The following is a 25,179-nucleotide window of genomic DNA, read 5'->3' on the forward strand; positions in this document are numbered from 1 at the left end:
TGTTTACATAAAGCGAAAACCACGTAATATGTCATAGATTTAGATAAAGATAAAATCTGTCCAAAATCTAAGCATTCAAAATTGGACAAGTACAAGAGTCGAGAGTTGTATACTAGTGCATGTAGCTTGTTGTATACTTCCTCTTTTGGTCCTTAGCAAACGCTTCTATAGCACATTGAGGAATTGAATAGTGTAGCTTGAAGTATTCATTTACCTAGGTTTCATACACTAGCAAGGTGAGCAATGCCATTTCCAATATGTTTCATGAGAAAAATTATAAAAATTCCATCGTCTGCACAATATCTTGGATTACTTAGGGCCTGTTCTCTTACGTTGAAATTCAGTTCAGTTCAGTTCAGCTCAGCTCCTAATTTCCTTCTCTTATAAAATATTCAGTTCAGTTCAGCTCAGTTCAGTTCAGTTCAGCTCAGCTCAGTTCAGTTCAGTTCAGTTCAGTTGAGTTCAGTTCAGCTCAATTCAGTTCTGTTCAGTTCAGCTGAGTTCAGTCAATGAGAACATACCCTTAGTTCATGGTTTAAGTGCATTTTAACATATTGTAACATTATTTGCAAAGCTTCTAAAACAATTTCTAATTCTAAATGTTGAATGTTAATTTATTTTATAGTGATGAGACCTTTTTTGGAAATCATTTCTGTAATTTTAAGTTCGATAGATTAAATTTACCAAGGATGAGAGTTGATTAACATAAAATGCTAGATCCATGAATAAATGAATCGTGTGTAATGCTAGTTGTCATAGACTTTACCCATAAAATGTGCCCAACCATGGAGGTGTTTGCTTAAGTGCAGTCGTGAGGGATGAATGGGGAACGATTTTGTTGGTTGCAACGAAAAAGACTTCCTGCAGATGGTCATCAGAGGTGGCAGAAGCTGCTGCAGCTAGTGGTGGGCATGGGCCGTGCCGGGCCTGCCGTGGGCCGTGCCTAGGCGGGCCATGAACAGTGTCGTGCCGGGCCGTGCCGGCCCACGGTGGAGGCGGGCCGTGCCGTGCCGTGCCGGCCTTCAAGGTTTCCCTGTCCACGGCACGGCACGGCCCACCGTGCCGGTCGTGCCGTGCCGGGCCGCCCGTCGTGCCGGCCACCGTGCCGGCCCACGGTGGAGGCGGGCCGTGCCGGCCCACGGCTTACCCTTTTTTCTTTTTTTTTTTAAAAAAAAAAATTAAAAAAAACTTTAAAAAAACTTGAATTTTTTTTATGAAAGAAAAAATTGAATTGAATAATTATACAATTTAATATTTGAATTTAATAATTATTAAATTTTTTATGGAGTTAAGTTATATTAAATATTGTTTAAATTATATTAATATTTATTGTTCATTCATAATTTACTATATATCATATTATTCATATAACTATATAAGTATTAGACAAAAATTAAATAACAATATAACATATTCCATAAAATTAAAAGTTGAAAAAATTCATTCATAAAAATTTATTAAGTAAAAGATAATATGAAGTACAAGTGTACAACTAACAATAATTGATGAATAACTTATTTTGTTATTTTATTATACGGCTAATGTTAATAGAGTACATAGCCAACATAGGAAATACTAACATTTTCACTAATTAATAGAGTACATAGGAAATACTAGAATTTTCGCTAATTAATATTAATTCTCGAGTTGTTGGTAATCTTCAATCAAGGTCTTCATTATCTTCTTCGTCTTCATTTTCGGCTTCATGTTCACTAGCTAATGCGGAGGAGCTAGTTGAACCAGAACGATCGGAACCATCGATGTTGTCGTTGGCCGTAAAAGTACGATCTTGGATGCGTTCTTGGGCATCCATCCAATCCTTCAAGCAAACACACATTTCTAGTGTTTCGGGCTTCAAACTTGTTCTTCTATCGTCTAGAACCCTTCCCGAAGCACTAAAAGCTCGTTCCGAGGCAACGGAGGAGGCTTGGATGCTGAAAATATCACGTGCCATTGCCGCCAAAATTGGATGCTTTGTGCTTTGGGATTTCCACCAATCTAGGATGTCCATCCCCAACCTCGAATCTTCGTCCAAGTCTTTCATGAAGTCGTAGTTTAAGTACATTTGCAACTCCGAAACATCGCTTTGTGTTCGCCTTGATGATGATCCACTACCTGAAAACTTAGATAACATGTTAGCAGCTTGGGCCGCCAAACTTTTGCCCGTTTTACTTACGCTTTTGGATGTTTGAGAAGGGGCAAAATGAGTGACGGTTCCATATTTAGATTCATAAACTCTATATAACTCAAAAAATTTATCTTTCACATGATTTTTATATTGTTCGACACCATCACCGAGTTGCATGCATTCATAGTAAATATTGGAGGGAAAAAACAAGAGCAGCGCCAGTTTATAGCCGTTAGCCCGCGGGCCGTGCCTGCGGGCCGTGCCTGCGGGCCGTGCCTACGGGCCGTGCCTACGGGCCGTGCCTGCGGGCCGTGCCTGCGGGCCGTGCCTGCGGGCCGTGCCTGCGGGCCGTGCCTGCGGGCCGTGCCACGGGCTATTGGCCGGGCTCGTGCCGTGCCGGGCCACTTTTGGATTTTTTTTCACCGCAGCCCGCACGAGGCACGAGGGGCGTGCCATCGTGCCGGGCCGGGCCTGCCGTCGGGCCGGGCCGTGCCGGGCCATCCTCGTGCCGTGCCCGGGCCGCCCGCGTGCTGACCCGGCCCATGCCCAGCTCTAGCTGCAGCGTGCTATGGTGTTCAGATTATTCGCAGACTTGGGTTTGCAAATGTGATCCTTGAAGGTGATTCGATGAATGTGGTTCATGCTATTAGAGACAAGCAAGTGGGAGCAGCTCCAATTTTTCATTTCTTCGAGGATATTGATAGAATGAGGAATGCGTTTACTAGTTTTGATTGTATTCATGTTAGACGGGCGGGGAATACCGTAGCTCACTTTGTTGCTAGATGGGATACGGGTACTAATGATGAATGTATTTGTTCGGACTCTATCCCCTAAAGTTTTCAAACTTTAACAGACCTTAATTTAATAAATTGATTCCCCGTGTTTTGTCTTAAAAAAAAGGAAGCATTGAACATTAATTTAATAGAGTAAGAGTCAATATACAACCGTTGTTCTTTGTAAAGGGGAAGTACAAACACTTGTTAAAAGTATCCCAAAGAGTTCAAGCCAAAAAGGAAACACATGGCATGACATCATGATACCCTCTTCAGAAATTAAGCCAAAATCCAGGGGCAAACTTAAAATTTTTTAACCCCCATTTCTCAAATTCAAATCAAATCAAATCAAATCAAACTTTTAAGATAATCCCTCTTTACTCCTTCCTAAACTTACACACTTCAGCTTCATCCATTCCTAATCCTCTCAAATCCCACAAAAATTCCCCAATTTTAATCGATGTAAATCCTCAAAAAAAAACCAATTTAATGTCATTATGATGAATAACAAATTTTCTGCTTCAAAAACTCAAAGTAAAACGGAGAAAAGGGTTAAAAATCCGAGCCCCAGAAGTCCATTAATGGTAAAAAATCTCAACATTTCATCTTCTTGTTCATCTTCATTTTCATCTGCAACTTCAATATCTAGTGAAGCAGCAGCAGAAGCTTCAAAGGGTTGTCTCCGGTTTTTTCTGTCTAATTACTCTTCTACTGCTACTAAAAATGCTAGTAATAGAAAACCCAAATCTTTAATTGCTCATAAAACCCCTAAACCTGCTCCAAATGCTAAGCGTTTGAAGGTTAAATTGAGTGAAAATGGTGGAAATTTGGTGAAAAATTGCAATAATTTGCGAAACCCAGAAAAACCCATTTCTGGAAATGTTAAAAGGTTGAAGAAAAACCCTCCTACTCCTTGTTTGTATTCTTGGAAATCTGGGAAAAAACCCAGCTCAAGATCTGATTTTTCTGTTGGTTCTGATGCTAGATTGTGTGAAAAAGGTGTGAATTTTACTCCTGTAGGTAAAAATGGTTGTGTGTCTGATTTGGGTGAAAAGGAGTCAAATGGTTGTGATTCAATTAGCCCTATTCCGCCTATACAGGCTTCTGTTTCGCCTGAGATACAAGGCGGTTCGACATCGGTGGTGAAAGCCACACCCACTACTTGTTATGCTGCTGGTTATGTTCTGTCTGGTGTTAGTGACAAGAGGAAATGTAGGCCTAGAGGATTGCTTACTATTGGAAATAATGACTTGTTTGGGTCTAGTAAAACTAAGGTGTTTAGGAGTGATGATGAGGGTGTCCTAGGAAGTTTTAGCAAGCCTAGGGTTTCTCTTGTTCCTTTTCCATCCGAGGCTTCGATGCAGTGGATATTATCTCCTTGTGATGAGAAGAGTGAGGACAAGGATGATGATCATAGTAAAAGTAGTGTGAAATTGAATGAGTGTGAAGTGGTGTTGTCTCCGAATTCAATTGATTGTTCATCTTCACCTATGTCGAGTCTTGGGTTTTCGTCTGAGTTGTGCAATAGAAGTAGTTGTACAGCAACAAGTAGTGCAGCCACTACAATTTCTCGTAGTAGTAGTAGGAGCCCTGACTTTCGAGGTGTCCTTGGGCCTTCATTTGATCATTTGGTGCGTAGCCCCTCACCAACTTATCCTCTTTATGTGCCGAGTTCTAAGGTTGAAGTCTCACCTAAACAAGACAAATTTCGGCATGATCATGAAAAAGAAGCCACCCCACGTTCTGAAGATTCGATAGGAAGTGGAAATGTTATTCAAACCCCACAGTCGGATTCAAGTACAGAAAGCTTTGGATTGTCCCAGTTGAGCAGGGATGAGATATCTAGACTTTGGTTTGAATCTGAACTTGATTCAGTGACTGAAGTTCTCAGAAGAACTAGCTTATCTCCGGGATGTGATATGCCTGCAGTGGATTCACCAAAGATGAGCTTTGAGTTTAATCCGCTGATTAGACCAGATAATTCAATTGACCTTGCCAATTTCCGAAAAGCCATGGATAGTCAGGCTTCTCCTGGGATTCCTGAATCATTGCTCCGTAGTTTTCATGAGTCTGAGGTTAGGATATCATGGAGAGAAGGATTATCTAGCCGTATATTTGATATGGATGAATTAGATTGCTGCAGATGCTTCTCTGATGAAGAAAATGATGCTGATGAATGCAATAATCCATGTGAGTCATATACACCCCCACAGGTTGCTGATACTGATTCCAATAAAATTCTGGACAATGCATTTGTCCCTAATGTGTTAGCTCACAACAAAGACAACATCAGCCAAGAGGATATAGAAAGGTCCCCTTCTAAGGGAACGAATAGTCCATGTCATGATTCAAGCAGTGGTGGTGGAAGTGCAGATCATGTGGCAAAAGACTCAAGTTGGAATGTATGCTTTGAGAATCATCTGTTTCAAGTATGACACTGTTGCTGTGCTGCACGCCTGCACCTGCTAGTCTGTATACTTTGTTCTAACATTCCACTTCTTCTTCAAGATGATTACAGTAGTGTTATTTTTAATTCAGTTCTCACATCTCTTTGTAGAGATTTCATCCCTTTTTATACAACTTTTTTGATCCTTTTTATAGATGTATTTAATTTATCTCACATGTTCTTTCATTTATCTTTTCACTGAGATTATTTGGCATGTGTATTTTCTATTTATTTTTCAATAGAAGGTCGAGATTTTTTTTATTTTTTTGGCTGATGCTTGAACAACTACTTGTATCTATCATATAAAGGGATTGATGCCTTTTAGTAAAAAGACGAGTTTATGCTTGAATTGACAGGACAACAAAGACAATTGGGGAATGAATTAGTTTGATGTATCACAACGAACTACGGATAGTCTGTGCTTGAAATGCAGGGAAACAAGTATAAGCATAAAAACTTTTGATCCATACCAGTATTTTACTGGGTTATATCAGAGCTAAGAAGATCAAGATCTTGCCAAGATCCCTCTGGGATTACCTTTACTGTCAGTCGAAAAGGTTAAGCATCACAGGTTGTTTTATTTAATTTGAACTATGCAATATAATCTAATTGCACAATCTAGATGAAGCTAGTATTTGCATACACAACGATTAAGAGCAAGGTGGTTTGTAGTTTCAAAATCTAAAACTTCCATTCACATGTAGAGTATTGTTTGGGGTATTACCATGAGAATTGACATTCTGCAAGTTTGTATGCCGATCCATTCTTTTACAAGTTCTCTTCTTGGTTAACTTTCAAATTTTAATTAATATACACAATTCGTGTTTGAAGCCTTCTTTTTATAGCCATGACTTTGATCGAGGGCTTTCTGTGCATTTAGAAATGTTTATTGTATGTCTAAGCATACAAGCAAGGAAGTCAAGTTCCTTCCTCTTCCCATCTACAAGAGATCCTAGTTTGCATTTAGCTTCCCATCTACAAGAGATCCTAGTTTGCATTTAGCTTGAGTTAAGACTTCACTTATTGAAGTAGAAAGAAAAAATGTCATAATATAGGTTTTCTTATCCAAAAAAGACCATGTTTGATAGTTTTACATGGTTATTAAGGAAAATAAGATAGTAGTCATTGAAAAAATGATGATATTTTGTCATTATTTTCAACTTTAGCTGGCATAATCCATGTGAATATAAACCACTCAATCAATACATCTAATAACCAATGAATGCAAAGTAAACAGACTGCTAACTTTAGGTGGCATAATCCATGTGAATATAAAACCACTCAATCAATACATCTAATAACCAATGAATGCAAAGTACACAGACTGCTAATGTCATCCATTGAAGTATATGAATATGTAGTTTTGCACGCGATGCGTGCATTGAATATTATTAAGAATAGTTGAAACGTAACCATTAAAAGGGAACGCCTAAAAAGACAAACGTAACCATCTTTAAAAAACAGAGGGAGAATATATTACAATATAAAATAGATTTTTTCATATCTGTTTTTGGTTTTATGGTGATCGTAAATGCCTATCATTTGTATTTTTTTATTTTTTTTTTTTGACGGGGCCCATCATTTGTAAATTACAAATAAACATCCAATAAAGAAAATTTGAGTAATTTAAAGACACTAACCTAGTTTCCTAGGAAAGAATTCTGGCTAATTTGATTTAACGGATAAATATTATTCCCTTAAAAAAAAAAAAAAAAGGAAACGGAAGAACGGAGCCCTATTTGTCCTCTCTCTCACACTCTCAGGTTATTGAAGCGCACTCCTCGTTCTCCATTGAGGCGCCTTCTGATATTTCAATCCTCCATTGAAGCAGCTTCTCAGGTAACTTCTTGTTTACTTTTGTAATCATATCAATTTTAGAATCTAGGGTTTCTAATTTAATTTAATTTCCAGTATAGTGAATTGAACTGTTGGTTATAACTACTGACGAGAAAAAAGTTATGAGCCTAATTCAATAATTGAATCAAATTTGGTTGCTAATGTGTTGTAGTACCCTAATTGAATCAAATTTGGCTGCTAATGGGTAGTAGAACCCTTTAATTTTAGGATTGAACTATGAAACTAGTAGTTATGAACCTAATTGATACTATGTAATTGAATAATATTTGGTTTATGAAGATTAACAAAAAATCGAGTTAAAATAAGTAAGCTAATATAGTTAAAGTCAAAGTGATGCACTTATTCGGAATCGGTAATTAGGATGGAAAAACTTTGAATTTTTAGTTTTTGTTGTCCTGTTGTTGGCTATGCTAGATTTTCCCTTTGGAATGTTGTAAGCTAAAAATTGTAGCATATGTGATTATAAGCTTGGATAGGTGCTAAAAATTTTCCGTTTATAACATACTGAATTGTAAGTTTGTTTCTATTAAGCTGTGTTTACAATGCAAGTTATTTACAGTATTCAGAGTTTGTTTGAAGCAATGTATACTGCTTGATTGTTTGCTGCGTAGCTGGAGATAATTACATACATTGTGGAAAATTAGATTATACGGAGTAATGTTTTTCGGCACCTATTAATTACAGGTCTTTTAACAGTGAGGAAACTGCAACACCATGATACCATCAGACCCATCGGAAAGACTCTCCCTCCTACGTCGAATCCAAGAGGGAGACCTAGTAATAGTCTATGAACGCCATGACCACATGAAGGCTGTCAAGGTAATTGGAGGCTCAGTCCTGCAAAACCGGTTTGGAGTGTTTAAACACTCTGATTGGATTGGTAAGCCATTTGGGTCCAAAGTCTTCAGCAACAAAAAGGGGTTTGTTTACTTGTTGGCACCAACTCCAGAATTGTGGACATTGGTTCTAAGCCACAGGACTCAGATTTTGTACATAGCGGATATTAGCTTCGTAGTTATGTACTTGGAGATAGTTCCGGGATGTGTCGTCCTGGAGTCAGGTACAGGTAGTGGCTCTCTCACGACTTCACTTGCCAGGGCCGTGGCACCGATGGGTCATGTGTATACATTTGATTTCCATGAGCAAAGGGCTGCTTCAGCTAGGTAAGTTCACCTTCAAATGAACTGTTTTACTACTCCCTCCGTCCCAAAAAGAACGACTCATTTGGCCAAAACTTTGTCCCAAAAAGAATGACCCATTTGCATTAAAACACCACCAATTTGCAACAATATTTGTGCAAAATTAGCTTCCTCATATAAAAATTTTATTTTCCATGTTATTTTATTACTTTCTCTCTCTATTTTTTTACAAACCCCATGTAAATTTATCTTTCCAATATACTTTTACTTCCTTTTACTTAACTTCCTTAATACCCGCGTAATCAACCCAAATGGGTCGTTCTTTTTGGGACGGAGGGAGTAATTAATTAAATTCAGTTAATCATCTTGAATTGTAGTGGCGTTCCTGTTAGAAGTATCGCTGGAATTACAATTTGCTTCTTAGATTATCTTGAATGGTATGGTGAACCCAAAATGTGAATGATAGTTGAGCTTGCCCACTTGAACATTTACTATGTGGCTGACCTCAAGGTTCTATGTTTTCTTCTTTTTGCTTTTAGGCTCTGTTTGTTTTGGTGGAAAACATTTTCCATGAAAATGATTTTTCCTTCAGTTCTCCATTCTCCTTTGTTTCTTTGTAAAAGAGTGGAAAACAGTCTTCTCATATCTAAAAACTTTCTTTTAAGAGAAGGAAAACCATGCACTTTTCTCTCTAATTTCTTGCTTTATATTTTCTCTCCTCTATATTTCCCTCCCTTTTACTCCCATTTATCTTTTTAGGAAAATCCTTTTTACAATTGTGTTTTCCCTTAAAAATTGTTTACCTTAGAAAGTGATTTTCCTGAAAAATGTTTTTAATCAACATAAGCGGAGCCTTAGTATATGGATGTAAAGATTGTGGCGATTAAATAAGGTAAAGCTATAGTTGGTGATGGTTATTGTACATTACACCTTAATAACTGTTGTACTTCTTGTGTTGCTGGGGGGGAGGGTGGAGAGGTGGGAGTGTTACTCCTTTTTCATTTGTACTTTTGACCCATGCTTACATAGAAGGGGACTTTTTGATGTTCTCTACTATGCTTATTTCCCATGCCTGAAAGTTGGTCATTGAAAGAACTCTTCATGGGAGTCTGTAAATTAAGTTATGTTTGCTGCCACATAGGGTTGTTTAAAGTTCAACAACTGAAGTCTTATCAATAAGAATATTAAAAAAAATTTGAGGAGAATAAATAAAGAAAAAGAACTGCAAATAGGGTATTGCTGGTCTACTCCTACAAGTTATGTATAGGTTGTTTTTTTTTTTTGGTTGATTTATTATGGTTCTTTTAGCATGGTCACTTACGAAATAGCTTCTCACTGTTTGATTTCATGTGACAGGGAGGACTTTGAGAAGACAGGAGTGAACAAGCTAATTACAGTAGGAGTTCGAGATATTCAGGGTGAGGGATTTCCTGATGAACATTTAGGACAGGCTGATGCTGTTTTCTTAGATTTACCCCAACCTTGGCTTGTAATCCCGTCAGCTGGAAGGATGTTGAAACCAGATGGGATTTTGTGCTCATTCTCGCCTTGCATCGAGCAAGTACAACGATCATGTGAAGCTCTCGGATTGAAGTTCACAGGTTGGTTTATCTGTTAACTTGATATAGTTTTAAAATTGTTATAATCTTTTCCCTTTCATTAAGATTAGTTTCTTACTCATAGATATAAGAACGTTTGAGATACTCCTCCGAACATACGAAGTTAAAGAAGTAAGGGCTGAACTTGGTAAAGGAGATGAGGGTTTCTCTTTTAGATCACCACCTCACAAGAAAAGACAACATTCAACTGAAAAAGGCGATGCAGTGGAAGCTTCTGGTGCCCCAACAGTCATGGCAAAGCCATGCAGTGAAGGAAGAGGCCACACAGGTTATTTGACATTTGCTAGACTGAAATGCCTTTGATAAGGCCAAGCTTCTCTTTTGTATGGATTGCTCACTTCTGATAGGCGTGGGAAACACGATTTGCATTCATGAGGAGTTTCCGCTTGCAGAATCAATCAATGCACCGATGTTGGGAATGAGTGCTGAGGGTGTGGGCAGGCTTATATGAAAAGGACAAAACAAGTGATTGCTGAACGAAGAAACATTATTGAGGACATTTTTAACACTCTTTGGGCACAACTTTGGGTTTATTGTTGCAAGTCAACATCCAAATGATCTCCTGCTAAAGTGCTAATTCAATACCCCGATTTGTTTTCATTTTTCATTCTTCTTAGGGTTTTTGTTTTCACAGGTAAGTTTTGTAGCTCGAAAACTAAATAATTTTGTTGTACTGCCATTTTTTTTTCTTCATGAAAATGCCTTCACCAAATTTTGAGTACCCTAGTAAAGTAGTAAGGCTTTACTTTTCAATGTGCTTGTCTTTTAGAGAGTCCGCTTTGTAATTCTATTTTAATTATTTTCACACATTTAGTAGGTGGTAATAAATAGTGGAATCTTTGTCACTCATACCATTTTATTTACTACATATAATATTCATACCATTCATAATTGATTGAAGGGTGGTAGTACATGGTACTAATAATTACTACCTCCGGTCCAAATTACTCGCAACTTTGGGGTATTATTTGTGAGATATAAAATATTCCAAAATTGCAAGTAATTTGGACCGGAGGTAGTATGTAAATGCATCATAATCACAATTATAGTTTAGTCTAAATATAATACTATGTAGCTATTGGATGTTCTCAAATGTTGAAGAGAATATTGCTTGTTTAAGTTGAAGAGTACAAGTATGATAGTTTCTCCAAATTAATAATTCACGTTGTCAACTCATTCTTAATTGAAACAATGTTCTATTGATTGCTTCATATCTCTATCAAACTTGCATAATCCAGCCTATCAACTTCTTAATGACATTAGTGCTGCTAATTATATATTTAAAGGAATGGATATGTGGTCAGCTACGCCTTTGTCAAACTTACATAATCAAGTTTATCTCAAATATTAGTAAATACGAATACTTCGTATTGAAGAATGGGTAGTATTTCAAATTTGGAATTTACATAGTCCTAATTTAATTTGATTTTGAGTCTTAGATTGACTATATGAGACAATAAACTAATGTTTTATGCTTCCTTGCTTTAACATACGCACGTAAGTGCTGATCCATACAGATAATTAATATGATTAAATTTTATTGTTTCATATGAGTATACGAACATACAACATATACGGAGTAGTAAACACAATTTATTAAATCAAATTAAAGTATATCGTACTCATATAAAATGAAGTATATGTGTAATTCCATAAAAGCAAGGATATTACTCTTAAGTCACAAAAATTAGAATTTTAATGTTGATAAATTGTATGACAAATAACCTATCTATCATATTGTTCCAAAAAAAAAAAAAAAAAAAACCTATCTATCATAGAATATTAGAATTTTAATGTTGATAAAATCTCAACCTAAGAAAAGTAAAGATTATGACTAGCAAAAACCCTCAAATTTAAACCACTGTAAAGTCAACATTACAACTTTACAAGTAGTTGAGTAATACCAACATTACTCGTTACTCCCCTGTACTATTTATGGGAAGACAGGAACATAACGAAGTTTCTATTGTCGTCATAAATTTTTAATATCTGTTAAGTTTGGATTAGATCAAGTTTACATCTTAATCTTTTATATTAATTTTTTTTTTTTTTTTGAAAACAATCTTTTATATAAGTTATAAACATGTGTTACGTGTACTTTTCTTCCAGCCATCAAAGAATCAAAGTAGCCATAATAATCCGTTTTACTCCGTATTTATTAATTACAATAATCTAGACTTTTTCAAAGTAGAAAATTTGGATAAATTAATTTCTACACTTTGATTTACATAGAGTGATAAATTTAGCAATAATAAATTCCCTTACAACTTGCACTTAGTTTTTAGAGTGTTAGAGTACTTGGGTTAAAAATGAACGTTCCGACTTTAATTATCAAGACATTACCAATTAAAGTAGTTGTCAATTGTCATACATAGATTACAATCGTTTTGTTTTGAGCACATAAAATCGAAATATGTTATGTGACCGAAACTTCCATTCACCAATTCATGATTGACATTTTGCTACTTAAGAAAATGAAATAAAATGGCGTGCTTTATGCCCCCGTTTTAACGATAAAATAATTTATAATTGGCCAGCTGGCTGATCATACTAAACCTCTAAGACGAAGTCTACCAAAATAAAAGATATACATGAACGAAGCATATTACTATAAATTCATTATTTTTTTACTACTATAACTATCCTAATAACAGATAAGTCTTCTAGATTGAGAAGAAACTATGTCATACTTTTTAGTTGGCATGTTGTTTTCATTATTATCTGAACTAACCAATCCTCTTCTCCCAACTTAAGAGAAGTTCTTTATTATAATGATTATGTTATAGGCTACGCTTATATTTGTTCGTAAAAAAAAAAAAAACGCTTATGTTTGACTGTAATAACTATATTATCTATACATATTTCAAAAAAAAAAAAAAAAAAAAAAAAGAGCTCAAAACTACACTATTTAAAATATCAGGGTCTGTTCTCATTGACTGAACTGAGCTGAATTGAACTGAACTTATTAGAGTTGAGCTTAACTGAACTGAACTGAACTGAATCGAACTAAGAACTGAGCCGAACTGAACTGAATATTTTATAAAAGACGAAGGAAATTAAGAACTGAACTGAACTGAACTGAAAATAATCGTATCAGAATAAGGCCTTATAATGTGTTTTATTCACTTTTATGAGCTTATTTTACTAGTATCTGATTTGAACTTACTTGAAATTACTATAACTTAATAAAACTAATTAGTTTAGTTGTAAACTTGGGTGTAACTCTTATCAAAATTTGTTTAGTTTGGAAAAATTAATTTCATTTCAGCGAAAATAATTTCAATTCAATAAAAATAATTTCAATTTAGATCAACAAAAATAAGATGAAGTGAATGAGGCCTTATGGAGTATATTCAATCCTTATGTGTATTTATCTTTCTCTTTATCTTAATATTTTGTAATACCAAGTACTTGCTTGTAATTGTGTTACTCCTATCATGATACATGAAGTATATTGATAGCAATCATTTCATCTCATATATTTAGATGCCTTGTACCAAGAATAATATAAAAAAAGTAACCCCAAAGGTATGATTGACAAAATGAAAAATGTCAAACTAAAAAAAAAAAATTAAGAGTGACTAATGCTAATTTTTGATAATTGTCACAAATGACAGAATGGAAAAAATTGAATTAGGGGAGGATCATACTACTGTAGAACTGTGTGAAGATGCATAACTTCCAACTAATACTCGAGAGCATAGGCGTATAAGAAGGATAATGTAAAAAGAGTATAATTTTACACCCGATTGTATAATTAATGCACATTCTAGTTCTAGTAAGGATAAGCAATTGAACCCATATCATTTGCGTGTGGATGGAAAGAATAAAAGGTGCCTTAGCTTGTAGCAAGAGCAACACTTTTCCGAAAATTCCAAGAAGAAAATGAGTATATATATATTGGATGATCCAATATTAATTTGTCAGCTGTGCTGTAATGATTCTTGGTCAATAATACATATGATTAACATATATTTGGATCAACTGAATTCCAAACGTGTAACCTTTATTGGGTCGTGTAACATATCATCTAAAATATGCCACATTTTCATGTAACTTTACTTTATATTCATTTCATCAAGTTAATATCCAAATTTCTTAAACCACTTTTTTAGCTTAATTGATTATTAAAATTTTGATAAATGAGTTATAAAGAAGTCAAGAAGAAGGTAATGTTTTGATTTGATGAATGAAGAAAATTCTACATCTAGTTGAATTATAAAGAAGAAGAAGACTTAGCTTGATTCTTCATTATAAAGAGACTTATAACTAGTTGTCATTTGTATGATTGTGTTTTCTAAGTGTTATGTCACCTAGTCTAGATCAAATGTGATGGCCATTAATCAACAAGTCTAGGTCCCTTTATGGGCCATATATATTTAGTTCCAAATCACAACTAACACCACCTGACGGCGGCTAAGGTAAAAGACAAGTGGTAAAAAATATCCGTTATTATTATAGATCGACCTGCAGTAGTATAAGACTAGCTAGATTCAAATGATCTAATTGACTTACCTACGTTTAAACTGTAAGCAGAACCTGATAAATTTAAACTACACAAATATAAGTAATTTACAAAAGATGTTCATTAAGACTGCACAAATAAAAAGTGAAGCGAACTTTTAGAAATATAGGGAGTACTATAATTTTACTAATGTAATTATCACCTGAACATAATTGAAAACCAAATTAAACCACACAATAACTGATTTGAATGATTCGTATGCCACTATTAGTAGAACATGGAATTTATTTATTTAAAGACCATATATAACTCGTTACAAGCCTTCCACCACTAATAAAATTTAAAATACATAGCATAAAATATATTCGTTACCATTTATGCTCATAATATTATAAAAAAAATAACCACGTACCTTTCATAAATCTGACTATAACATAACAAAATATTAGTCCAAACCAGTTGGCTCATTTGATAATCCAACCAAAATAAAAAAATTGCATAATATTATTCCAATCAATTATTGTATATATTTGTTAGTTCGCTTTCAATTCAAATACATATAATTTAAAAATTCAATATTGATCTCTTAGCATAACATCTAAGTCAAATAAACGTCTTTATAATGGAATACTCACCAAACCCTCCCAACAAAACCAAAACACATTGCAAAAGAAACCTCAAAAACCTTAACCTCAAAGCACAACCTCTCTTCTTCTCATCTTCTTACCTTAGAAACTCACAAAATCGTGGTTTCGAAAATGGAAGGATTAATTCCTTTGGTGTTTAAGGTCATTAAGCGAAACAAGGTTCGTAGGCAATATCGGTGTCTTTCGGTAGGAGCTGCTCAAACGTACAACATAGCTGATTTTTACGATTATGGAAATGAACATGAACATGAACAAGGTGCAACGTTTGATGTTGTTACACGGTCGGAGCCTCGTGGGGGCGTGTTCGATGGAAGAAGTCATGGGCATCGACGGTATGGGTCTACCGGCGAGTATGGGTATAACTTCAATTATGATCATGATAATGAAGTTTATGGTGTTGGTAGAAATTCTAGCTCTCCTCCTAAGCAAATTATGAAGAGATATAGAAGTCATAGAATGTTTTCTTGCTTAACAGGTGGTATGTGATTGTTTTTTTTTTGGGAAATTGTGTAATATTATAACCAAAGGTTTGATTTGTTCCACAAAATGTATAAAAATTTCTCCCGTTTTTTTAAAGAAAAAAAGAGGGTTAAAAAATTGTACATATCATCAATTATTAAGTCATGATGATCATGAATAAATAATGTAATTGATTAGTGGGAAAATGATTGTAATATAGAATAATTAAGCTTGTCTGGCGTTGCAATCAATAATTTTTTTTTTTTTTGGTTTTTTCCACTCTGTTTATGGGTTGGGTGGTTTTATTTTTATTTGGTGAAGGATTCACCTAGAAGCTTTGGTCACCCACTTCAAACGACTAACGATTACCATCATATGTTACTAGAGTCCCATACTTCCATCTAGGCGCATAATGCCTATATTTAATCTTTACAAATACGAGCTGAGGATAAAATAATCATATGATATTCACAAAGGTATTTTTTATGATTACTGTTATATTTTTTCTTTTGTACTATTATACAGTATATTATACCAGTAGATTATAGATTATCTTAATAGTAGTATTATATCTCATAGTGGTTTAATATTTGATATACAATTTGCATATTTATTGTACCATTAAAAAAATATTTATACCACTACAACATTTAATAGGACTATATTACCTATTTGATGATATTTTATACTCATACACTCATGTTAATATTTACAACTTAACCATCCTATTTGTTTCAAAACAAATATATGCTGCTGTTGTCAAAAAAAAAGTGCTATGCGCCAAGAGTTATTCCATGTCACTACGCGTAATTACAAACCTCTCATTCTCAAAACTTTGGATTATTGGCGTTTTTAGTATATGTCAATGAATGCCAATAGCTATTATGTTTCTCGTTTTATTGAATTTTATTGATTTATTTATTTTGATGGCCATGCTTCCTTTTACCAAAAAACGCAAACTAGTTTATCAATCAATTAATAAAAAAGATAAGGTATCTTTTTTTAGGGGGCATGAAACACATTTATGATTTATAGAGGAGTTACCCGTCCCTTGATCCTTATTATAAAAGTCGCTCAATATTAGGTCTAAAATATCACCATAAGAAGACTTTTTCAAAGCAGCCACTCAATTGACTCAAAAGACATGTATCATCAAAATTAACTTATTTGCAATTTGCCTTAAACTATAATTGATTAGTAACAATTATTTCAACCGTAAGTTTTCTTATATCTAATTGTTATTTTGTTGATGTTATGTTAGTACATTTATTCCAAACTAGTTATGTTTTCAAATTTTCTAATTAAAGACTTTGGCCTTTTTATATTTGAGCACATAAGCTTGACTTTACTAAACCTGTCCTTGCCATAAATCTACTCTTCTCTTGAAAAGTTACCGATTTTGTCTTTTAAAAAAAAACCATCATAATTTATTTATTTATTTATTGTTTTTTTTTTTTTTTTTACCGATATTTAAATTCAATGTATATTATCTTTTACAAAAATGATCAAAAGCAAACAAGAAATCAATTAAAAATAGGTATTATACTAAAACATGTTTCAATGTTACAAATATCACTTGCATAGTTGTGTGGTTGTAAGTGGGTAGTACTCGGAATAAGATATAATTTAATAAGAAGTTAAGAACGGTTATAAGCTTGATTTGTTGGGTGCTTGTGTACATCCATTCTTTGAAACCTTAGTGCTCTGATTATTATTGTTATACACTCTTAGGGGGCGTTTGGTTTGAAAAGTAAAAACAAAGTGGAAAGGAAACAAATAAGAGGAGGGAAAGGAATCATTTAGCTATTACCTTTTCATTTGTTTGGTTTAACTATAGAAAGGGTATTTGTTAAGAGGAGGGTAAGGGTATTTGTTACCCCAAGTTTTTGAGAGATAACAAATAAGGGGCAATCATTACCCTTAGGTAATAGTAATTGTTACCATGCCTTCAAACCAAACACATGGTAACGTTATTGGTTTAATCGAATCCGTTTCCAATTCAAAAAATACACCAACCAAACGTCCCCTTAAATGGACTATCTTTCAGCTAGATGTCAATAATGGTGTTTTTTAGTAGCGGATTTCGTGTTGAACAATTCCTACACAACTTCATCTATATTATTAAAGGGATTTATAATGTATTACTTCCTCTGTTCTTTTTTACTTGACCTGTTTCTTTTATCACGCTTGCCAATGCAATACTTCAACGATTATTAACTTTAATTCTCCATAAGTAAAAATTATAAAAGTTTTATATTATGATAGTATTTCTTGAGACGAATTCAAAAATATCCAACATGAACATGTTTTTCCTTACAAATTATTCATAAAATACGGTCAATGGAGGAGTGGTGAATAGTATAAATGTCAAAGCGGGTCAAGTAAAAAAGAACGGAAGAAGTATTTCTTAAGCAAAGACTCAAAACTATGTAAGACCAGTGTCTTGTTAGATTGTATCATTTATATGTGCTCTATTCTATAGAAATGAAGCTTCAAAATAAATTAAGCAAAGCTAATGCTTGCGATCGGATCAATTTCTCTAAATTAATCTACAAGGTTGTATGAAGTAAACTCTTTGAACATTGAGAGACTAGTTGAAATTAATATTGGAAAAGTAACTAGAGGTGTGGCTCATGAAAACACTGAAACATTGTGAATTTGTGATGATGAAAGTTTCTACATGTTAGTAGCATGTGCATATTCACATGATCTCAGGGCTGTTCTGAGTTATTGAACTGAACTAAACTAAACTAAACTGAAATGAATTGTTTATGAGAGAAGGAAATTAGAACTGAACTGAACTGAACTGAACTGATTGGAGCTGAGCTGAACTGAAATGAAATTAAACTGAAGAGAACAGACTCTCAGTATTATGACATTATCACTATATATATTGGTGTTGGACATACAATCTTACACATACACAATTAAGAAATCATAGTCATATAACAAGTCTTCATGTGTATTAACCCTCGTTGCATACTACTCTCTTACTCCTCTTTTATTTTCCCATGGCCCCACATTTTGTGAGAGTTTTTTGGGTCAAATGGTGCAAACAATAAGAGATGGAGGGAGTACATACCTAATTTACTAATCTATGAATCCTCTTGTATTAATAGTGAGAGATTTTAGTGTATAATTCAGCCCAATACTTTAGAATGTTTCTATGGATTTTTGGTGCTCAAAGAGTTTTTCATAGTGTGTCATTCTTTATTATTTTTCTTGCCATCTCTCCTATTCATTCTTCTCAATCTCTACATTTTTTGTTTCCAATACGCTTTCATGACCCTAACATCTTTGAATTAGATTAGGGTTGTTGGTTGTAGGCTAGAGCCGTAGTCCTCCAAATACTTGATACGTGCATGATTGCTTGATTATACTTTCAACTTTGTTAAAAAAATTCATCGGGGCTATAATTTGGGCCAACTATGAAGATGTTGGTTTACCAGCAAAAAGTGATCACATTCAATAGTTGGCAGTTTGCACTTGGTTAACTCAGAAGTAGTTCTTCCATTCTGCTTTGGTTTGCTTCAATTGTTGCTTTATGGTATTTTAGGGGCCACTTAGTTAATTTAGGGATCTACAAGAAAGGGAAAGAGGATTAGTACCCTTGCTTTATGTTTCTCATTTTATTTTGGACACTTTAAATTTTGAAAAGCAAGATGTAATACCCCTTACCAACCTTCTTAAAAGATGAGGGAAGCCTTTCCCAAAAAAAAAAAAAAAAAAAAAAAAAAAAAAAAAAAAATGATGGAATGATGTTGTATACAATGCCATCCAGAAGTTTGATGTTTATTTGTGGATTTGGTAAAAATAATTAGGGTTAAGTCGACTAACTTTTCATAGTCTGCTCAAACTAATCGTTGATAGAAAAATTGCCAAAAAACTTGTAGGAGTAAGGTAAAGCATCTCCATTTTTTCACGGTAGTTCCAATTTGTAAAATTTAACAAGCTTCATCCTTGTTCAGTAAAAATCAAGTAGGTGGCTCGTGGTCTTTTTGTAATAATAACCCTTTTTTACAGAAATAAAGCACCCTACCCGGACCGGCCTACCTCTCATCCCGGTTATTTCGTAGATCTGTCCTGGTTCCTCTGCCCTACCTAGCTCGACACAAAAACCAAATGGGACTAATCCATCAAACACATAGAACAATCACATAGGTCCTACGTGTATTATTGAAAGAGAAGGAAAGAAAATTCCTTGTATAGGATCATTGGATTTTGCATATCAGTGACTTTTATGAAATTCATAGAAGCCACTTGCTTATAAATTTTGAGAGCGATGTAATAATGTAATATGCAGGCCATCATGCTTTATGGATCTTGAGAGTGATGTAATTTGTAGGTAAGTGCAATGATATGAACATGTTTGTTGATGGTCATCTAATCACTAGAACCATATTCTAATATACTCAAAATATATAGAAAATGACTTAATGGTTAGAGGACCATAAACAAACATATTTATCCCCTGCAAAAAAATCTAATTCAACTTCTGCATAACACAAGGTTTCAGAAAATATAACAAAGAAAAGAAATTGGTCTTTTAGCAAGAGTTGAGTCTGTTTATATGGTAAGCTAACATAGGAAAGAACAAAAGCATATTCTAAGGAATCATTCCTTCCTGCTTCAATTCAAACTCTCAAGTAGTCTTGAAAGTGACTGAATTAATGTGAAGGATATTGTTTCATTCAGAAAAACATGTGGACTTTTTCCGTGCAAGATATAAAGACTGACAATAAGGACGACATTTGATCCCAAGTCTTTGTTACTTCTGGAGCTTCTACTAGTTTACCTATTGTAGCTAGGTGATAATGTTTTACAGCTTTCACCTACTAGGAATCAAGAGATCCTAAAATATGTTAATTGGTACCTACCAATCTGCCAAATATAGCAGTTGTGTCACTCAAATCCATCCTTATCTTACGAGACAAGTACAGTGTGCTGCTATGGCCAACTCAAGAGCATCATTAAGCATCGTAATTTAATCAGGGAGGTAGTTTTAATTGATCAATGTTAGTTGACCAACCATCTAAAATGCAACACACTTTATTGTTAGTGATGTGGGCATTATTTGCATGAAGTTATAGTAAGATTCACACTAATACATATCATACATGACAGCTTCTCCCCTTAATAATGATAAACTAACAGAATAACAGAAGACCCGGAATCAAAGTCTCACACTAACACCCCCAACCTTGCACCAATTACAAGAGTCCGCCAAAGGAAAGGTGAAGTCCAAGATCTGTTTGATTTTTTTCATGAAAGTTAATCATCACATATAGTATGTGTGAAGAATCACAGAAGACCATGGGGTTCACCTCCAGCTGTGCCAAGCTTAGAATTAAATTATTATTTTTTGTTAAAAGCCATAAACCTAACTCCCTTTGTGGATTTTCACCTTGTATTCTTATGATTAAAGCAAAAATCACACAGTTAATTCATCCACTAATAACTCATAGCAGAAAGGATAACACTGGTAATGCATGTAATTTCCTCGTACCAGAGACAACAGAATCCAGATACAACAAGCACAGAAGATGAGAATAAATAAAATAGTAATGAGTATGAAATATTGATAAAGTTGTTACTTTTCATATTTTCAACTTCAAAGAGAAAGATGAGGTATCACATGTGCTAGGGTACAGAGTTAACTACATGTAATAATGTATCTTGATCATAACTAACATGCTTCACATCATTGTATACAACAGGAGTAAGAAACTAGAGGAATTTCTATCTTTACCTTCATGACAGTGTTACTAAGATTCAATGCTAATAGGAGCTGATGGAACAGCTTCGTCGAAGTTTTCCATATTATTGAAAAAAGGTGGCTTTGCCGCACCATAGTAAAAATATGCCATGATCTTAGATAATTCATCAGCTGGTCTTATAGCTGTAAAATCGAGAAGAAGTTACAACAGTCATTGTCATGAGGGAGTAGGGAAATGCAATATTGCAATGAAAAGAAACTTTTTTGGGAATAAAAAAAAGAAAAGAAAAGAATGATAACCTTTCTCCCGATATAATATCTTCCCAGATTTTGTGAAGATGAGCTCAGGGAAATTGGACACCTTTAAAGCAGAGACCAAATCACAATCTACAACTGCATCTATTGCAACACACTGGAATTTGTAAAGTAAGTTGTCAGATCTGCTCCAGTAGATAAATCCAATATTAAAGAAGAAGAGCATAAGAAGCAAAAGACTGACCCTAGGCGATGGTAACCTGCAGTTCCATATTATATTCACAGCTCTCTCCAACTCGTCTCGACATAGTTCATTTTCTTTTGGTCTGCAAACATGTTTATATTCAGATACAGGACAGGCAAGCGAGTGTTTTAAGTTTAACCAGTTTGGTAAGATGATTTTGAGGTGAAGCAGGCATTCAGACAAGAAGATGAGTATATAGAAGGTTGATGTTAAAATTACTGCTGTTACAGAAAAAGAGTTGCACTGAAAGCAATAATACACTTCACGTTCTAGGTCTGAAAATTAATGCAACATAGCTAGCAAATGACCATAATATCCCATAAACAGAAGGTTTGGAAGTTAAATATCTTTTTCCAAAATAAAGAAGGTTATATCAATTTGTCTTTACAATGAGTACCATAACAGTATATGTGCACTTACAGAGGCCTATATTCATATGGCAACAATAACAACTAAACCTATCAAAACCACTACCAATAAAACAGGCAAAATACAGAGTATGATAATACAAGGCTGAAACTTTCAATTCTTTACTCGAACATAAAAAAATAAAGAGAGATACTGATTGTCTGATTCAGTTACAGAGAAAAACATATATAAAATAGCAAGCAACAAATTACCATTACCAAGGTTAAGGACAAAGGACAAGAAATTTAATTTGATGATTGAGTACTAAAAAATACTCAGCAGTCACAAAGCAAACTTCTATATACTGATAGCACTGATGATGAGATGCAACAAAATTTGAACAACATGCAAGCTACAACTTCATTCAAAGTCTAAACTAACTAAACGTTTCTATGTTCATCTCTCAATACAATTAAGGATGAAGGATAAATTGTTGAGTGCATGAAATGGTAAGGAGCCCCCACATGTAATTTCAGTGGGTACCTTTAGCGAATTTTTTATCACCACACACAAGAGATTGACAGAAAGTTAACTTGTATCAGCTTTTGTCTCAGTTTGAAATTATCACAACACTTCACAAGCACTTTGTTGAATTTTTGTAAAATTTGTACCCAGTGATTTTTTTAAAACCACATTACCTTACGAATTTTTGTAAAACTTGCTTATATGAACCTAACTGTGATTAACATCGTGAGTTATAGCTTAAAGGTATAAGTTACTATCTAACAACCTTAATATACACTGTACATATGAACGTAACTGTTGACTGATATGGCGAGTTATAAACTTATAACCAATGTCTAAATATACAAAGCAAACACATATGAAACACATGAATTGCGATTACAAAGAGGATTTTTTAATCTTGCAAGCTAAAAGAGCATAAAAATCAACACAAAAATTATACAAGTACTACGAACAACTTAAACACATTGCCAATTCACCAAGTAAATGCGAGCAAATCTAATAAATTATAATTTCAACAAATGAATTATTATTTCAACATATTGTCTTAATTCAGTAATTAGCAAAACTTGCTGCTCTACTATTTCTTCAGCAGCTAAGAAGCATATAGCTCCCTCTAATGAGTCTAACCGGACAAAAATTAAGACATAAAACGGCATTCCACGTTATAAGAAGAAAGATGGAAAGGTAACCTTTTGTAGCGGTTGTGCACCAAGAAAATTAGAGGACTGATATCCTTGAACACCATCTCCTCCCATTCTGCCAAGGTAACATTACTAACATCTTTAATGGGACGAATATAATCATCATCCTGCCACACGATCTCCTTATCGCTATCATAATCCTGATCATCATCATCATTTTTCTTCACATTCTTGATGCTAATCTTATTAAAGAATTGATCCAAACCAAAACCCCTTCCTTCAGCATCCTCAGGCCAATCAGGATCTTCCTCCTCCACAACAAGGGGGTACTCGGCTAAAAGCTTCTCCATCTTCCTCCTCTTCTCCTCGGGATCAAGCTCCTCTTGCACATTAGGATACTTATCAATCACATCCCAAATCTTTTTCCTCCAATCACGCCTCTCATCTTCATCCATGAAACCATCCTCATCATCAGACTTCACATTATCAGCATTTCTACCAATTCCACATCTCCATCTTCTAAAATCACAATGCTGATGTTCTCATTAGCATGATAACAATAATATTCAAATTTAACTACATTATGAATTATATAAACACAGTAAGAAAACAAACCGGTAAAGAGATTGCTAGATGTTTCGACGACGAAAGGCAAAACCTCCCCTCCCTCCTCAAAAATTGAACAAAGGGTCTCTTTGATAACGAAAAATCACCACCCGAAATCAAGCACACCTTTAAGCTACTTTCTAGTGCCAAGGGTGAGTACTGAAATCTAGCAGCATATTGTAAACCCATTTACCCTGCAGCAATTTTATGGCAATTTAAGCAAACCACATCACAAATTAAACAATTATCATCAAACAAATTACAAATTTATACTACTTTAAAGTTCTTCCATATTAATCCAAATTGAAATGCCATAACTAAATTATGGCAATGCATTCATAAACCCTATCCAATTTTCTCACATTTTTTCTCTTATAAGCTTTATACAATTTAGAGCACAACATTAAACTATATATTGATAATCTAACACCAAAAAAATTGAACCCTGCAGTAATTTTATGGCAATTTAAGCAAACCCCATCACAAATTAAACAATTATCATCAAACAAATTACAAATTTAATTATTTTATAACTATATTACAGCATATACATTCATAAAACCTATCTAATTTTCCCACAATTTTTTTCCAATTTGCTTATACAATTAATCGCACAAGCACAACATTAAACTATAAATTGAGAATCTAACACCAATATAATTTACTGCAAATTATATTTGAGTAATGAAATTAAACTACTAGCTAGCTAGGATGCACGGATTCGGGTACGGACACGAAAAACTCGAGTAAACAAGTTGCCGCCTGCCGGTGGTGGTTGACCGGGTGTATCGCCGGCGGTGGTTGACAGTAAGGGATAGCGGCGGCGAACTATGTGAAGTGTACTAGCGATTTGCGAATTGTGAATGAAACAACAGTAAAAGGGGGATTTCAATTTTGTTAAAAAAGAGCTGAGGTGGCACTTAGGTGGCGTGTCCAAAGCAAAACGGGCCGTGTCACCACGGTCTGTGTCCAAAAAATGATAAAATATATTCGGACACGGATTTTCGCTAACACTATCTCTCCGTGTCCAACGCTTTCTAGCTAGCTAGTAGTCCATGCTTTCTAGCTAGCTAGTAGTCCATGCTTTCTAGCTATAGCCAGTAGGCTAGTAGCTAACAAGTCACACCTTACTCGTGACCCAAAATGACTTGAATCCAAACAAACCGACCCGACTCGAACTTAACCCGATGCCCGAAATAATCTGATCCGAAACCCTAACTTGACCCGACACTAAGTGACCTGAAATCCAAAGTAACCCAACCCGACTTAAACTCGATTTGATTGACCCGAATTCGATCCGACCCGAAT

At 34.6% G+C, this 25,179-nt stretch overlaps 4 protein-coding genes across 5 annotated transcripts; 3 read left to right on the forward strand and 1 right to left on the reverse strand.

Annotated features, from left to right (window-relative positions):
- Positions 1-3,482: 3,482 nt before the first annotated feature.
- On the forward strand, positions 3,483-5,336 carry LOC145632603 (uncharacterized). Its single transcript, XM_081684956.1, has one exon. It carries the CDS (start codon positions 3,483-3,485, stop codon positions 5,334-5,336), a length of 1,854 nt encoding a protein of 617 aa, XP_081541082.1.
- Positions 5,337-7,032: 1,696 nt separating this feature from the next.
- On the forward strand, positions 7,033-10,765 carry LOC145630456 (uncharacterized). Of its 2 annotated transcripts, none has more exons than XM_081682712.1 (4): positions 7,033-7,186; positions 7,889-8,367; positions 9,700-9,944; positions 10,027-10,761. In XM_081682712.1, exons 2-4 carry the CDS (start codon positions 7,919-7,921, stop codon positions 10,263-10,265), a joined length of 933 nt encoding a protein of 310 aa, XP_081538838.1. In that variant the 5' UTR covers positions 7,033-7,186; positions 7,889-7,918; the 3' UTR covers positions 10,266-10,761. The 2 variants fall into 2 exon arrangements, with proteins under 2 accessions (XP_081538838.1, XP_081538839.1); XM_081682713.1 differs by having other exon boundaries at positions 7,040-7,186; positions 7,901-8,367; positions 10,027-10,765.
- Positions 10,766-15,185: 4,420 nt separating this feature from the next.
- On the forward strand, positions 15,186-15,560 carry LOC145632604 (uncharacterized). The gene has a single exon (XM_081684957.1). It carries the CDS (start codon positions 15,186-15,188, stop codon positions 15,558-15,560), a length of 375 nt encoding a protein of 124 aa, XP_081541083.1.
- A 5,517-nt stretch (positions 15,561-21,077) lies between these two features.
- LOC145630457 (thioredoxin-like fold domain-containing protein MRL7L, chloroplastic) lies at positions 21,078-24,748 on the reverse strand. Its single transcript, XM_081682714.1, has 6 exons — positions 24,605-24,748; positions 23,881-24,065; positions 23,314-23,798; positions 21,749-21,830; positions 21,550-21,661; positions 21,078-21,432 (listed from the first exon to the last, which is right to left on the reverse strand). Exons 2-6 carry the CDS (start codon positions 24,058-24,060, stop codon positions 21,299-21,301), a joined length of 993 nt encoding a protein of 330 aa, XP_081538840.1. The 5' UTR covers positions 24,061-24,065; positions 24,605-24,748; the 3' UTR covers positions 21,078-21,298.
- Positions 24,749-25,179: the final 431 nt, after the last annotated feature.

The sequence above is a fragment of the Chenopodium album genome, chromosome 5 (genome assembly GCF_948465745.1).
Source record: "Chenopodium album chromosome 5, dcCheAlbu1.1, whole genome shotgun sequence".
Lineage (NCBI taxonomy): Eukaryota > Viridiplantae > Streptophyta > Magnoliopsida > Caryophyllales > Amaranthaceae > Chenopodium > Chenopodium album.

Excerpts from the sequence above, each read along its gene's own strand:
- LOC145630457 (XM_081682714.1), bottom strand. The coding sequence starts at position 24,060 with ATGGGTTTACAATATGCTGCTAGATTTCAGTACTCACCCTTGGCACTA. Across the intron at positions 23,799-23,880 it reads ATCTAGCAATCTCTTTACCG|CATTGTGATTTTAGAAGATG; the intron begins GTTTGTTTTCTT and ends TGAGAACATCAG. Across the intron at positions 21,433-21,549 it reads GATATTATATCGGGAGAAAG|CTATAAGACCAGCTGATGAA; the intron begins GTTATCATTCTT and ends TCGATTTTACAG.
- LOC145632604 (XM_081684957.1), top strand. The coding sequence starts at position 15,186 with ATGGAAGGATTAATTCCTTTGGTGTTTAAGGTCATTAAGCGAAACAAG.
- LOC145632603 (XM_081684956.1), top strand. The coding sequence starts at position 3,483 with ATGGTAAAAAATCTCAACATTTCATCTTCTTGTTCATCTTCATTTTCA.
- LOC145630456 (XM_081682712.1), top strand. The coding sequence starts at position 7,919 with ATGATACCATCAGACCCATCGGAAAGACTCTCCCTCCTACGTCGAATC. Across the intron at positions 8,368-9,699 it reads CAAAGGGCTGCTTCAGCTAG|GGAGGACTTTGAGAAGACAG; the intron begins GTAAGTTCACCT and ends TTCATGTGACAG. Across the intron at positions 9,945-10,026 it reads TCTCGGATTGAAGTTCACAG|ATATAAGAACGTTTGAGATA; the intron begins GTTGGTTTATCT and ends TCTTACTCATAG.